General features: G+C 37.5%; 1 protein-coding gene across 2 annotated transcripts in view; it reads right to left on the reverse strand.

Moving 5' to 3' along the window:
- nphs1 (NPHS1 adhesion molecule, nephrin) overlaps nucleotides 1-15,492 on the reverse strand; it is a 58,597-nt gene that overhangs the window by 37,265 nt on the left and 5,840 nt on the right. For both annotated transcript variants that reach the window (XM_016675002.1, XM_007559501.2), the window contains 2 exons: nucleotides 8,579-8,767; nucleotides 3,567-3,689 (listed from right to left, as the gene is read on the reverse strand). In XM_016675002.1, coding sequence (XP_016530488.1) covers nucleotides 3,567-3,689; nucleotides 8,579-8,767 — 312 coding nt within the window. The remainder of the gene's footprint in view (nucleotides 1-3,566; nucleotides 3,690-8,578; nucleotides 8,768-15,492) is intronic.

Consider the following 15,492-nt stretch of genomic DNA (forward strand, 5'->3'; position numbering starts at 1 on the left):
TATATATATATATATAAAATGGATGAGCTTGTACTGCCATAACAGAATTTATTTTTAGACGTTACCAGGAATGCCAATAAGTGGAGGGTCCTGTCTATGCTAATTAAACGTTCAAGATAGAATTAAAAGGAGCCTCTTAAGTGTCCCATTTCACTATTAAGCATGACATCCCCTGGTAGTTATGAAGGCAGAAAGTGACGCTTTAACATCAGTCGAGCACTCTAATATGCACACCATCACATCAGTGCATAACTCATCAACCTCTGATGAGAATATATCTTTGGTAGCTGTCAGAACTTTTTAAGAACAAGGATGAAAAAAGTCGCTATGCTTCATGTTGCTTGTGCCCCGATTTATAAGTTGCTCCATTATTCATAACAGGGAATCAGAAAATGAAGGCTCATTATATACTCTTCAAGAGCTAAACTCATTAGCTACCACCGAAACCTTGCCATAGCCCCAGTTCCTAAAATGTCCTCTAACCTCGAAGCAGCTGTGATAATAAGCTCATACACGTACACACTCACGCACACGCACGCACACACTCAATCACAAACATGTGCATATTTCTGTAAGACCCGACAGAATGAGTAATTCAGTCTAAAACCAGAGCACATAAAAAAAAAACTGTTTTGAACGTTTGCAGGAGGCATCTGTACAGGCACGCAACATGATGAGAGAGAGAGTTGTTCATTAATAGGATTAAATGCTAAGGCTAATGGTACAAACCGAGACACAGGATGTGTCAGGTATGTGATATGTGGCACCGCGCGGGGTAAGTTTTTAGCAGCAGAGGGAGGAGGAGGTAGGGGGTTTCAGCAGAGGTTGTTATTGTCATGGATTACTCACTGCCACTTGATCTGCCTATAGCAGTAATCCCCTATCTAAGCTCCACAGAAAGGCAAAAACACACAGGAGTTATGTTACACCAATGGATATGTCTTGAAAACATCTCTTTGTAAGCCCATGGATGGGGGCTTTATTGACATTTCTCTCTCTTCCCCTCGCTATTCATTTCCTGCGGTGATTTATCTTGAATTAGTCAGTCATGATACCAATTTTACAACCAGCAATTTCAGTTTGGCTTTATTTTTTTGTAAATTCCTTCCCCTCTTTCATAAGCCAGGTCTTCATAAAGGGTTTATAGTGTTTTGATTTGATGCAGAGCTTGATGGGATCTGGCCACGGTTGACCGGTTGGAGAAGGGAGGGGTGCTGGAAGGGGGGGGACCTTGGGAGCAATCGTCGCCTTGATGGAGGAGTCTATGGGAAACTCATCAGAGGCTATGCTTTCAAAAGGATGCACACTTTCCAGTCCCAGCTCAGCACTAACACAAGATTGCATTCATCAGCTCATTATGAAGCCTGTGATTTCTCACATATTTTGAATCACATGAACAGCTGGGGTGGAACTAATGATCCTTTAGGACAGACATTTTCAAAGAGCTTTTTAAGGTCGTCGCTTCATTCTTTAACCTTTTCGACAGGTGTAGCTGCTGTCCATTCTGAAATGTAAACAGCCAAAAAACACAAAACCATCCGTTGTCAGTTGTGGACAAGACTCATTATCTGAGCGTGTCAGAAAGATGCCCGACGCTACGCAAACATGATGCCTGTGTATTTTGACCTTTCTGGCAGAGTCCAAGGCAATCTTGTTGGTTCTGTGTACGTGGGCGCGCATGTAGTGGGCATCTCAGAGGTAATAAATGTGGGAGTCAAACCCGCTGTGGCTGCAGGTGTAAGGCCTGCTGCAGGATACGGAGCTGCTGCAGAGCAGGAAGGAGCGCAGTCATTTAAAAGAGACGTCTGCAGTCTATGGCTCTTGCTACCCCGCACCACCCGCCATCCCTCCTGGCAGCCCATTGATGTCAGAAAAACCTGCTCTCTTCCCAGAGGAGAGAGACTGCTGAAACTGCCACAGCGAAAACCCTTTCAACCCCCCCCGTCAAACCTTCACCACCACCCCCACAGCCGTATTACCAAAGAAAAAGCCTGAGCACAAGGGAGAGAGTAAAAATTTCAGTGACAGAGAAAATGGGAAGGGGTTGGGGGTGGGTCTAAGTAAATGAACTGTGCCTGGAGAAGAAAGGTTCTTTTAGAGTCCTTCCCTGACCACATATGGGCTCACTCCCACAGGCAAGAGCGACGGGAAAAGGTCGTTATAGAATGGCAACAGGTGGTCCAGTGTAGTCTTACAGTTACATATGTTTCACTACATGTCCAAATTGAACTTTTCAATCACCTCTGTAATAATTTATTCTGTGCAAGAGTGAGACATTGAACTATCTCCCTTTAGGCTTGCCAGGCTGCACTGTTACCTTATATGTTACAGATGGTGGTAATAACCACCAGACCCACCGGTAGAAGGATTTGGAAAAGAAAAAGAATAATATTTAAGGTGTTACAAAACTTTTTGCAATCTACAGATTCATCTCAATAAATGAGATTATCAAATAGTTGCTTAAACTGATCGTTTGTATCGATTAATTACACACATAGTTTATTTCTGGCATTTAATCTCTTTATTTGGTAGTTGCAGCTAACAAAAATGTTGTTTTCCAGAAACTAGAATATTGGATAAGATCAATAAAAGTGGAATTCATGTTTTATGGCCTACACAATCAACTAGGAAGCTGCTGAATTGTGATATTTTCTTTTCCCATCACACTGTCTCTGACATCCTCTTCAAGGAGAATAAGCCACAAAAGGTTAAAACTAAAGAATTATGGCTGCTCACAGAGTGCTCTATCCCAAAATATCGATGGAAAGTTTAGTGAAAGGAAAATGTGTGCTTTGAAATGGTCCAAAAGGAAGAGGAACACTGCAGTGTTAAGAGGACTGTGAAAAAGGCCCTTTTGAGAGTTTGGAGGTGACAAAGTGTGAACTGTGGGTGAAAACTTCAAAAATCTCCACACAGAAAAGCACCCCAGAATCCATGGCACATTTTTCAAGGGCCATGTGACCAGCTGCTGCTGATCCACTGTTTCATCGAGTCTAAGGTCTTTCCAGCAGAATAACTTGTTATAAATGCTATGGAGAATCTAGAGTATTGTCAAAAGTAAAATAAGGGTTGCCAGACATCTTCCTCAACACAGACAAGGTTTACTACAGCAGCTACCTAAACATACTAATTTTCTGTAAAACTGCAATTTGGGTTTTTGTTAGCTGTAAACCATAGTCATTAGCAGAAATAAATGATTACTACTGTGGTAAATACTACATTAATTTCACTAACAATACTGAAATAAATTTACTTTTCTAAAATATTCTAGTTCATTAAGAGGGATATGTACATGTGCAAAAAAAGGAAACATTTGAGTTTTACTGTACCAGTGATTCATTCATTGTGTCTCTGCTACAAATGCAACAGTATTATCTTGAAAAAAATGGAAGCTCTTTATCAATAGAAATGAATATTTAACAGCTCTTTATATGCTGATTACTGGTCAAGAGGTCAGACATGTTATTGGAGTAGAGATAATGCGCACTGTGCTTTGTTGAACATGTATCCAGCTACTTACAGACAGACAGACAGACAGACAGACAGACAGACAGACAGACTCTCACTTTGCACGGTGAGAAAGGCTGGATTGGAGACAATAGCATCACTTCTCTCGGATTGGCCGGCTTGGCATTCAAAGAAGGCGTCATCATCAAGTTGTGCATCTTCAATCCTGAGATAATACTGTCCTGCGCAGACACAGAAATGGGGAAATGTACTTAATCAAGAACAGAAGCGTAAAACAGCTTTTTTTTTTTATTAGAAAGATCCAACAGAGGCAACAGTCACATTAAGGTTGTCATTCATTGTGAGTCATAGTTTAATGTGCAACCTTTCAATGGGATAATTCAACTCTGAATATGTTTAAATGGATACCTCAGGATCCTTGAAATATATTTTTATTACACAAAAATATACTATTGTAGAGCTTCACACCATTAGGAATTAACCTCCTTAAGATACAGATATGTTTATGAACACTTTAATTGTGAACCTTTCACAAAAATGCCAAATGATTTAGCAAAAAAAAAGGCACTTAATACACATAAAAGGCTTCACAATAGTTCTTCAATATACTCTAAAGTGACAATGAAGACTAAAAAGAGTTTTCCGTCACTGACTGCTTCAGATACGAAAGATCTAGCTTCTTGTGCAATGATAAGAGTAGCTCTTTACAATTTATAAAAGAAGAAAATTAACAGTACTCAGTGATATCTGGGTGATCTGGCTATAAATAGACAATTTCCTTTTAGCTGTAGAGTTGAAACATCACACTCTTTGAGAATCTCTAATTTCTTGCTCCAGGCATTCCAATTGATATGCAAGTTGCAGTGTACTGTATACTTGAAGGATTGTTTTTCTTTTTTTTTCTTTTTTTTTTTTTTGCAGGAGTTTCCAATGCGGTAAATAAAATCCAATCTCTAATTCAAAACGCGAACTGAATAAACTGCCTATTATTTGCTGCCAGACAGAGTCCCTCACTATGTATCTCCCCTCTGCTAGTCTGGCATGCCAATGGGGCTTGATTTGTTTGATGCGTTGCCACAACCTGTGGGGATTAGATGATGCTCACTGTTGGTTTTCCAGCTCCTGATGGCTCACGGCCCACTAACATGTGGAAAATAGTATCTTGGTCTGACAACCACTCAGGCCTAAAAACGCATGTGTCAAGTAAGTTGGCAAGATAATTAACACCAACCAGAAGCAATTTTCACATCTAAGTTATCATTGAGTGCAGAGAGTGGGAGAGACACTGAAGTCATTAATCACGTTCCTCTTTTCTGAAATTATTCACAAATAGTGCAATCAAGTAGCAGCAAGTGTGTATTTATGGCGGAGGAGATGGTGGAAGGCAGGGACGTGGTGTGCCATTTTTTCTATTACTTTCTATTTATTTCATATAGATTGGAACCTTAGGAGGCTTTAAGATTGAGTATAGATACAAAGACATATTGACTGCATTTAAAATTAATGTTCCCTATGCAAATCCATGTTATTTGAACCAAATTAAAGCTGAAAGTATATCTTACAACATAAAGTCCTTGTAAATGTGGTTGGCTTTTAAAAGTATTTTTTAAATAAAATCCCTTCCTTAGGTGTTTATCTTAGCACATTTGTTATACTAAATCATTTCCCACAACAAATTAATTACGCCACGGTCTCGCATACATGGGGTTGTGTGAAAATTAGATCACAACATCAAATCTAAGCATAAGTCTCAATTAAACAATGCCTAGCAGAAAGGGGAACCTGCTGAAGTGTTTTTTTGTTTTGTTTGTTTGTTTGTTTTAAGAACATTTATCAGGTCAAAATCAATGCGTTTTTAAAGCAAGGAGTAAGTGGAAACAAAGAGTAAACGGTCCAAATCAGATATGTGAGATTTAATTTGTGATTTTTCAAATCAACTGTTTGTTTTCTACCCAGTCAGCTGATAAAAGCAGGTCACATGTTCCATAAAAAAAATAATAATAATAATAACTTTTAATTTTACAGTTTCAAATGACTTTCTCACTTTTTCACTACATACCGCAAAGCTTTTACTCGTGTCACACTCCTTCTCTGTTTCACCAGGTCCGAACTAGTTTTAAGGAAAAATGAATGAGGTTTCCTTCTGCTGCACACAATCTGACTTCTGTGAACTGGCTGAAGGCTCTTTATCGCTTTCTATTTCCTTTTCTTCCTCTGTTTGAAATTACAGACTCAAAGGGAAAGGAAAGAAACTTTGGTGACTGCAAAAGCCTACATGAAGCTTTTACCTAGACTGGAGAAATTGGAGGGGAAGGAATTTTCATGTTTCATGAATAACACAATCAATCATTAATCCATCTAATAATCTTTCGTAATAGTTGTGTTATCATTGTGGAAAATATGCAAAAGCTCGGTGTTTTTTGTGCTCATTAATAATTACATTTCGCCTCATTGATTGGCTGCAGGTCAGGTATAATTAAATCACTGCTTGTGGGCCAATCATTGAAAATAAATTAACAAAGACATACTTCATGCTCTAGTGCGCCGAACAAGCTGTTTATTGGCTCATCTGTGTTTGTCTTTACAATAAGAGCTGTTACACGAATCAGCCTGAAATCTTGCAGTAGATTAGGACTCATGTCATTCCATGGAATGACATGACATTTCAGCAATTCATGCTTATCAGTCCTTTGCTTCAGGGGGCGGGGAAGGAAGTGTGCTGCATCTACCTTGAGTGTGTGTTGAAATCAATGCTGCCCTCTCTAGTCTCTGTAAAGGCATGATTTCAAGCTTTTTAAAGCATAAATAAACACCCCCGATGGTAACAATCAGTGAGAACTGGTGGCCTATCAAGTGCAGTCAAGTGTCATCCCAAATGATTTGGTTCGTTCCGGGCAGAGGAAAGTGATTGCATACATCAGTCTGCAGTTACCTTTCCTGGAAATTGTACCTGTGCTGATGGAGATGTTATTCATAGGTGAGTGGATGAGTGTATAGCATGCTGCGTTTGCCTGTGGTTCAAGTGTTCATGGGCGCAGATTCTTATCTCAATGTTGTAGACATTTTTTTTATTTTTTTTATATATATATATTATTTCTATATGGGCAGTTATTGATGTTTGCTTTGAATCGCTAATAAGCAGGTAAAATGACATTTTAGAAAGTAGGTGAAAATGTTATTGAATTAATTTTTTATCAATACTTTATTTAAAAATAAATTGATTACTAAATTATAGATTCAGCATGTAATGGTCAGAAGACTTTCATACATGAGAAAATATGCATACTTTTTATGTTTCTTTTTAAGTTTATGTTAGGCCACTGCAGAATTACAGACAACATCAGAGGTGACTGAAAAGTAGCTCAGTGGTCCATGGATATCTTTTCCAAAGAAAGCAAAACGTTCAATTTCATTTAAAAATGTAATTCCCAAAGTCCAGAAGAAAAGAGGCACCAAATTTATAATGCTTAAAGTCCAGTGGGATGTTTCACCAGTCAGTCGGTGAAACAATACCCACTGACTGGTGTCAGTTGTTAGGGTTAGTCGGATGTATTTCCTGAAGTCCAAAGTTTGCTCAGTTGTCTACATGGAAACTAAGGAGCAATTCATGCTTACAAATGTTAAGGATATATTGACTTCATATTTCAATAGAATTTGTTTTATGTATTATTCTAATTTTCTAAGAAACTCAAGCTCTAGTTACATGTAAAAAAAAAATCTAAATAATATAAATAACAAAAATAAAGGGTTGAGATATCACTCTGTGTGGAAACCTATACAAAATTGAAGGTTTAGCATTTGAAAGAATTACAGAAAAAATTGTATTTTTCAGAGATACTGCACATTACTGAGATGCACCTGTATATTTTTGTTGATGTTTTATGTGCATGGACTATGGTTCCCCAAGCGTGCATATGTCACTGGCTGTCTCCCACAGAGTGCAACAGTGAAGTGTGGCTCGTCTAGTTGCAGGATGATCAGGAACAGATGCTCCTCTCCTACTTGGGATTGCCTTCTAATTGGCTATTACTTTTTATAGACTGTCGTGTTCTGCAACACACTTTTTCCCCCTCTGTCACATTTTACTGATTAGCTGACAGTTCTGTGTTTTTTTTTCTACCTTTTGATATGCCAATGACAGGTTAAGTGAAACGTGTAATCTCACGTTTTTATACCAACCCTCTGCATTTATAGCTCACGTTTTTTTATGACAGTGTTGCTTTATCAGTTTAACCTCATTTCCTTTACTGTGAAGTACCCAGAGTGTGTTATTTGATGCATCATCATTTTTTTTTTTTTTTTTTTTACTAAAACTATGCAAATTAGTGTTGACAGCCTTGTTCTATACTGCAACTTCACAGTTTAAGCTTTATGGTAATTTCTATGTTGTGTGACTTTTAAACGAAAAGACTTGCATTGCAAACATATTTACAGTCCTTGAACTTTTGCATATTTTCTTACATTACAACTCCAAAATTAAGTGTGTTTCATCTGGATTTTAGGTGATAAACCCAAACCAAGCAGCATATAGATATGACTTTGGATTTATTTACAAATGTCCACCTGAGAAACAGGAGTTTTTCTTTTCACTGTCGCAACATGCGCGGCCAGTATAGAGATTGTTGCAAAGTTGCCGACAGGTTGCAGTAGACTGTCCACTGTTGATAACTGTTGATACTCACTGCCAGTGTTATGGTCAAGACCACCTAACCCGAGACCAAGACAAGACCAAGACCAGAGTGTATCGAGACCGAGACAAGACCGAGACCAAATGCGGTCGAGTCCGAGACAAGACCGAGACCATCAATAAATGGTCTCGAGACCAGTCTCGAGACCAAGACCTATCTCGAGTACTACAACACTGCTCACTGCTTTGACTTGCTCTGTCAAATGAATAATGCAGAAATGTAATTGACGTTTATGGATGTTAATAGACACATTTTTAAGTTTAAGTGGTATTAAATCATTTCTAGGCACCATATTTAGCCAGAACAACTATAGCATTTACTCTGTTTGTCACATTTTAGTTTTAGCTCAGTTTTTTATTGCTTTTATTTAAAATCAGTCCATCAACTCCCTACAGACCATTTGGGTGACTTTTCCTGTTTACCTCTCCTTCCAATCATGCTGTAGCGTGGGAAGCCTGGCAGGCTTCTCTGAGGTCCCAAAAGAAAGCCGTCTTTCGCCCACTGCACAATCCCCGAGGCCCTGAGGACCTCACACTTCAGCACAGCTGTGGCTCCCATTCGCACAGTGAGGTTCCTGGGCTCAGTCCTGAAGGCCTGCTGGGCATGCGTGCCTGGAGACATAAAAAGCAGAGGGAGGCAAGGAGCTGGAGTGGAAGAGGGTGTAATGGGAGTTAATGCAAAGAGATAAAAACGAACGAGGAAATCGCTGCGCGCGAGGAGTGTTATCAAAGAAGTAAATGAAGTAGAGAGAGCGTGACATAAACATGCACCGCAGGGATGCAGTCCTGTGATCTTTTGTAGGAGAAGGCATCCCCATTGTTTGTGGACACATTATTCATCCTGGCATATGTTTTATTGATGGTAAACTGCGGTGATACGGCTCTGAAAATGAGTCAATAAAGTAATTACGGCAAATTAAATCTCCCCTCGGTCCCGTAGATATGGTACGGGGAGGTGCAAAAAAAAAAGCAGGGGGTATCAGAGACCTTGTTCACCTGTGGTTTTTCTTTAATGTTGATGTCCCACCAGCTAATTCCTTCTTGGAAGAGTAATGATTATCACTTTAATCCCCCTTGTTTGTCATAGGTAAGGTTGGCCATCCTTCAGCCAGACTGTGAAGGGAAATTCACTGGTTCAGTGCATCTGAATCAGAAAGGTAACTTTAATGCAGAACTATCACCAGGGTGAGGATTATATCATTATAACACACAGAATAAATTCAGTTCAGGGATCCCTGTGCAAATACTTATTCCAATTAGCAGCTCAAATCAAAGCGTGGGTCTCGTTTAAACAATGCCCTGCAGGGAGGGTCTGCCTGATTTCATTGAGTTGCTTAAATCTTGACCTTCATTGAAGCAATGACCAAGTTGTTTGTGAAGTGCATGCTCTGTTGCATCTGACAACATGAGTGAGAGGCAGAGCTCTCAGATCAAGGCTGAACCAGTCACCTCACGTCAAATATGAAGGGCAGGATTGGCCATAACAGTGGATGCATACAAACAGCCAAACACAGAAGCGCTTTTGCATACAGTTTACATAAATGAATACTCAACAGAGATGCGGAATGGCTGTGCTTTTCTGAAAATGTGGAGATATATCCTATCAACTGCGTGATAAAATTTCATTTGCGTGTTCTTAATTAAAATGTGTTGCTCAATCCAGAAAGATTTTAGAGTTTCTTAATTTAATAAAAGTGGTGTTCCTTTTCATATAAGTATCTGTTTCACGCTAGTAACAGTTAATGTTATTAAAGACAGACATTTTAGATTTAAGAGGACGCTACTGATTGTTGAGCTTCTGTTTTAGTCAGGATGTAAGCCTTGTTTCTTTTCTTTTTGTGTCTTTTTTTTGTCAAGTCTTAGTGTCAGCCATAGGTTTTCCATACATTCCTGTCAATTATGCTCAAACTAGACTCTTCCTGTTCATTTGCTGTTCCTGTAAGGACACTCTAGCAAATCAACCAATTACATTCAGCATCTAGACATGGTAAGATAAGTTAATGTTTGAACTGAGCATCAGAATGGGGAGGAAATTGGATTTTAAGACGCTTAAACATGACTTGGTTTTTTGGTGCCATGCAAGTTGGCCTGATTAATTTAGATACAGTTGATTTACTGTAATTTTCAGACACGCACAACTGTCTCCTGGGTTCACAGAGAACAGTCAAAAAAAAGAGAAAATATGCAGTGAACAGCAGGTATGTGGATGAAAAATTCTTGCTGGGCAACAAAACTAAAATAACCTCTTGTTACAGCAAGATATGTAGAAAATATTGTCTCTGAGCGACAACATATCAAACTTTGAAGCAGATGGGCCGCAGCAGAAGACGACCAAATCTGGTGACACTCTTGTCAGCTGAGAATTGAAACCTGAGGCTACAATTCTTACAGGCTTCTGCAAATTGGACAATAAAAGATTGAAAAAAAAATGTTGCTTGTTTTGTTCTGTCTCAAATTCAGCTGCAACATTCAGATGGTGAGATTAGAGTTTGGGGTAGACATGAAAACATAAATCCATCCTGTTTGTATCTGTTGTTTTGATTGGAGGCGGTTGTATAACACATATTTTCTTGGATTTCTCATCTGGACCATTTGTACCATTTGAGCATGCCCACTTCCTACCTGAGTACAGTTGCTGACCAATACTTTATATCCATAGTGTACCCATCTTCTCATGTCCACTTCATGCAGGATCATGCTCCATGCAACAAAGTCCAAATCGTCTAGTACTGGTTTCTTGAATGTTGCACTATGCTCACTGTGTTTTAAAATCCTCCACAGTCTCCATTTCTCAATCCAATAAGCTCCCTTTGGGCTGTGGTAAACTAACAGATTTACATCGTATAATGTGGTATCAACAAATCTATTTCAAGTGTGTGATGCTGTCATGTCAATACACATCAAAAACTTGGAGGATTTTTTTTTTCTGATGCCTTACAGCTGCAGTATTTTACTTTTATAAAATTAAAAATATACAGGTTACATTGTTAAAATCATCACTATGTCATGGCAAAATAATATGAAACAGATAATAAGTGGGAAAAGTCAAGCTCCTCTACCTTCTTCCAGCGCTGAGCTAAGAGGAGTGTTAGCACTGTCAGTCTTATGTATTCGCTGCTCACACCCTTCCCCTTGCTCTCTGGTATGCTACAGCTTCTTCCCAACAGCAGAGCTTGTCATGAATGCCCGGGCTAGTTAGCATAGCCACCAAACAGTTTTCCTGTAACAGCAAGTTGTTTCTCCACACTTAGCACACTGAGCAGTGTGTCCATGAGAATGATTGACAGCGTTATGGCCTTCCTTCTTGCTCTGATTGGTTGTTTCCGACCGGGAGCATTGCATTGCATACTGTCATTACAAGGTCACTTATTTAACACTTATTTCACATATTAATAAGTGAACTTAATACATATATATATATATATATATATATATATATATACTTTTGATGTTTTACCATTCTAAGATTAACAGTGGTTCTAAACTGACTAGCCTTATTTTTTAACAATTTCTCACAGCAATGCAGTTTTATCTCTGCAGCTCAACAATATCTGGTGTTAAACATGATATCTTGGCGTTGAGTAGTTATAAATAAACCGTCTCAATGACATATGTGTTTCCTTAAGTTGAAGTCAAAGAACAAATTCTTCTTTCTACTTTGTTTTTCACTAGTTTATGTATTAAAAATAATTTTTTTCTTTGTAAAATTGCTCTGCTGCTCCCATGCAGCTTGGTTTGTCTCAGCTTTTCTGAGTCCCTGCAGTTATTTTCTGTTCAATTTTAAAGTTACTTAATCTGTGTGGTAATTAACCTTCCTTCTTTACTTTTTGCATTCTACCTTGTTTGCCTCGTGTTTTGCTCTTTGCTCAACCTGTATCATCAATCATTTTGTGGTTTAACTGTAGTCCAACCCTTCTGTTTATTAGCTGTCTGTTCCTTATTGTTTGTCGTGCTGTGCATACCGAAAATTTTAGTTTGCACCTTATTTAGTTATTTGTGTATTTTATCTTGAACCATTCCCTGTGGTTTTGTTCCAAAGCTTGGATTTGTGTATTTTTTTTTTATTTTTATTTTCTGTATTTTCTAACTAAAGCTTCCCTTTTCATTGCTCTAACCTTCAAATGTTTCTTACCTTTTTGTCCTATCTCTCTTTGGAATGAAACATTCAGATAAAACCTTGCACCATGTTTTTTCTTAAGGATGTCAAACATTTCTATAGAAAAATAAATAAATGTACATGTTGATGCCGTTGCTAAAAATGCTGGATGTTTCTGGCAAGCAGTCGTAAACAACCTTTTTTTTCCCTGTGTCTAAATATATTTATGTCATTAGTGCATAAATAGGTAAACACGGTATCTATAAAGAGTATTCACTTCCTTGGATCTTTTACCTTTTTATTCTTTCACAAAATCACGAGGAACAAAATGTAGCTTTTTTTTTTCTTTACAAGAAAAAATGCTTTTAATTTTAAAGTGAAAAGTGAGTTCTATTAAACTTTTACAATTAGATAAAAATACTAAACATAAAATAAATGATTTTGTATTTATTTTTCACATTTTATGTGTTCCCCCTTTTTAAAGTAACTGACCTAATCCAACAAAGGATCAACCAATTGGTGCTTATAGTCTCACAATGAGAGGAGTGGAAATCACCTAAGTTTCAATGACAGTGTCTCAAGTGACAGTAGTATAATGATGCCTGTGTCCGGAATCCATTCACTGGCTAAACCGTGTTCCTGGCTCCCAATACAGCATGAAGACAAAAAAAAGAAGAAAAAAAAAACTCCAAGCAAATCAGTGAAAAGGGCGAATGTGAGGAGTATTGGTATGAGTGATCAGCTGTCAGATGGTTCAGAAATTATCTTTCAGATAGAACTAAATGTGTTTTTGCAGATGGGTTTAAATCAGAATTTGCGGACATTGTTAAGAATGTCCCTAACGGTTTCATTTTGGTTCCGGTTCTGTTTACCATAAATAAAATCGAATTGGGAAATCATTTGTAAAATGTTAAGTCCCGTCTGTATGCTGATGATACCATAATTTGTCTTGTTGTGGCCTCTGTTAACTAGGCTCTTCTAGAGTGTCAAACTCTACACTATATGTAATGTAAAATACTAAAATGTTACCTTACATTTTAGAAATTTTCAGGGATATGGTGATGTTTCATGTACTCACTCAAAAGTTAGCTAAGTAACTTTTGTGAAGTTACTTAGCTAACTTCACAAAATACTGTCAGTACACTGTTTCAATTAAGTTGTAGTGGTGAAAAGTATTTGTAATCATAAACATATCATGTTGTCACCTTCATAAAATAATGGCTAAAAAAATCGCTGTTTTTTCCCTAAAATGCTTTTATTACTAACATTTTTTTTTGGAAAGAAAGAGGTGGTGATATTTTTTATTTTTTGCCAAATCACTTTTGGCAAAAAAAAAAAAAAAAAGACTTAATCCATTATTTTAAGAAGGTGATGATATGGTGGAGCTAATTATAGGCAGCTTAGGACAAGACAGACTCATAACTGACTGCCTCATTAATTGAACAGTCACATCAAAAAGTAATTCTTCTGAAATAACTTTAATGCCAAGAAGTCTTGACAGGCATATATGATGAAATGCCATCTATATGGCTAACAAGACGTGGCAAAAATAAATGTAAAATCCAACCACCAATGCATCTGCTGAGAGTTAACATTGTGAGAGAAGATAGGTCTTTGATGCACTAGAAAAATCTAGTCTGGTAAAGGGACAGACATAAATTACAGTCATGCAAACCATGTACCGTATTTTCTGGTCTATAAGCCGCACCGGACTACAAGCCGCACCCCCAAAGTTTTTTTTTTTTTTTTAAACCAGTAAACATACACATATAAGCCGCACGGGACTATAAGCTGCATAGTTCAAAGCTTAGGAAAAAAGTAGCGGCTTATAGTCCGGAAAATACGGTATATACAGTCAGTCTGAAAGCTTGGACTACACTAAAATAACTTAAGGAACTAAAGTAGGAAACCCAATTACCACCATAACAAGCAGCCGGAGAACATGCAAACAACAATATTGTGTCTCAAATGACTCAAGCTACAAACAAATGAAGAAGCTTTGTACATTCATTGTTATGGCATTGAAAATAGTGCTCTCAGCAGATTACTTTCTTGCAAAGATTGTGAAAGCAGCAGAGACGCAAGTAAGGACATCAGCTGAATTTTATGGAAGTACCAGTTTCAGCTCCTGTTGAAAACATTTCATACATTCACCCTTGAACAATCTTCTAAACTTTACACTCAAAAGTAAAGCTATTTATCGATTACTCAATCATGGTTTACTTAAGATGAATACCTGTAATGGTTTAAATGGTTCATCAATTACTGATGTGACAATGGCTGTAACATCTCGGTCTTGGTCTTGCTCTCGACAAAATGGCTCGAATTGTTTAGACTAGTTTGTGTCAAAAACACACAAACTTGACTCCCTTCTATCTTCAGATGCACAAGATGAATGTAAATTGAAAGCAACATAAATTATAACACAGCTGCCTCCCACCATCTTAGAAAAAAATACTGTTATTATTGCTAATGACCGCAAAATTGTGTTGCATGGGAATGTTTATCACAACAGGTGGCTTTTGGTCCTCTGATTTAAAAGCGCGCATTTCTGTTCACATGTGGTGCGGTCTAGCTTTTGCTGAGCAACCATCTGCAATCTGACTTCAAAAAAATTATTAATCTGCCTTTTTAAACACATAAAAAAATTAAGAAAGGGGAAAGAAAGAACACCTGTAAATTTTGTCCACCGTCAGGATTAAAAAAATGCAAAGTGAGCTGTGTGTGATTCTTGAGAAGAGGGAAAAAATGGGTTTAAATTTCCCCCCAACATTTTGTAATTATTCCTCAAGATTATGTATTCAAATATGACGAATAATGTTTTGGAAATGTAAAGACGCTAAGGTGCAGGCGCCCAGTTGCAACATTTTTTTGAAGACAAATGCTTCTCAAGAAACAAAAGAAATATTATTTAAAACAAAAAACATCTTAAAGACCATCTGAAGTAGTTAACAGTGCATGACAGAGTTGACACAGAACTGAAGGTGGTGACAAACTAGTGAGTAAAATGAAACACATTTCAAAGTAAAATGAAATACATGTGAAGTAATGTAATTTATGTAAAATACATTAAAATGAATTAACTGCACATGTAAGAGAGATTTGTCAACACTATCACTGAAAGAGTCACAAAAATGTATATCATTTTATATGATGTTATTCTGAAGGAGGCCATATTGTAGCTCATCTGGTCCATGAAATCTTTACAATATACTAAAATTAAGTTTTTATTTCACAAAAT

This window comes from Poecilia formosa, unplaced genomic scaffold, assembly GCF_000485575.1.
Source record: "Poecilia formosa unplaced genomic scaffold, Poecilia_formosa-5.1.2 Scaffold105, whole genome shotgun sequence".
Taxonomy (NCBI): domain Eukaryota; kingdom Metazoa; phylum Chordata; class Actinopteri; order Cyprinodontiformes; family Poeciliidae; genus Poecilia; species Poecilia formosa.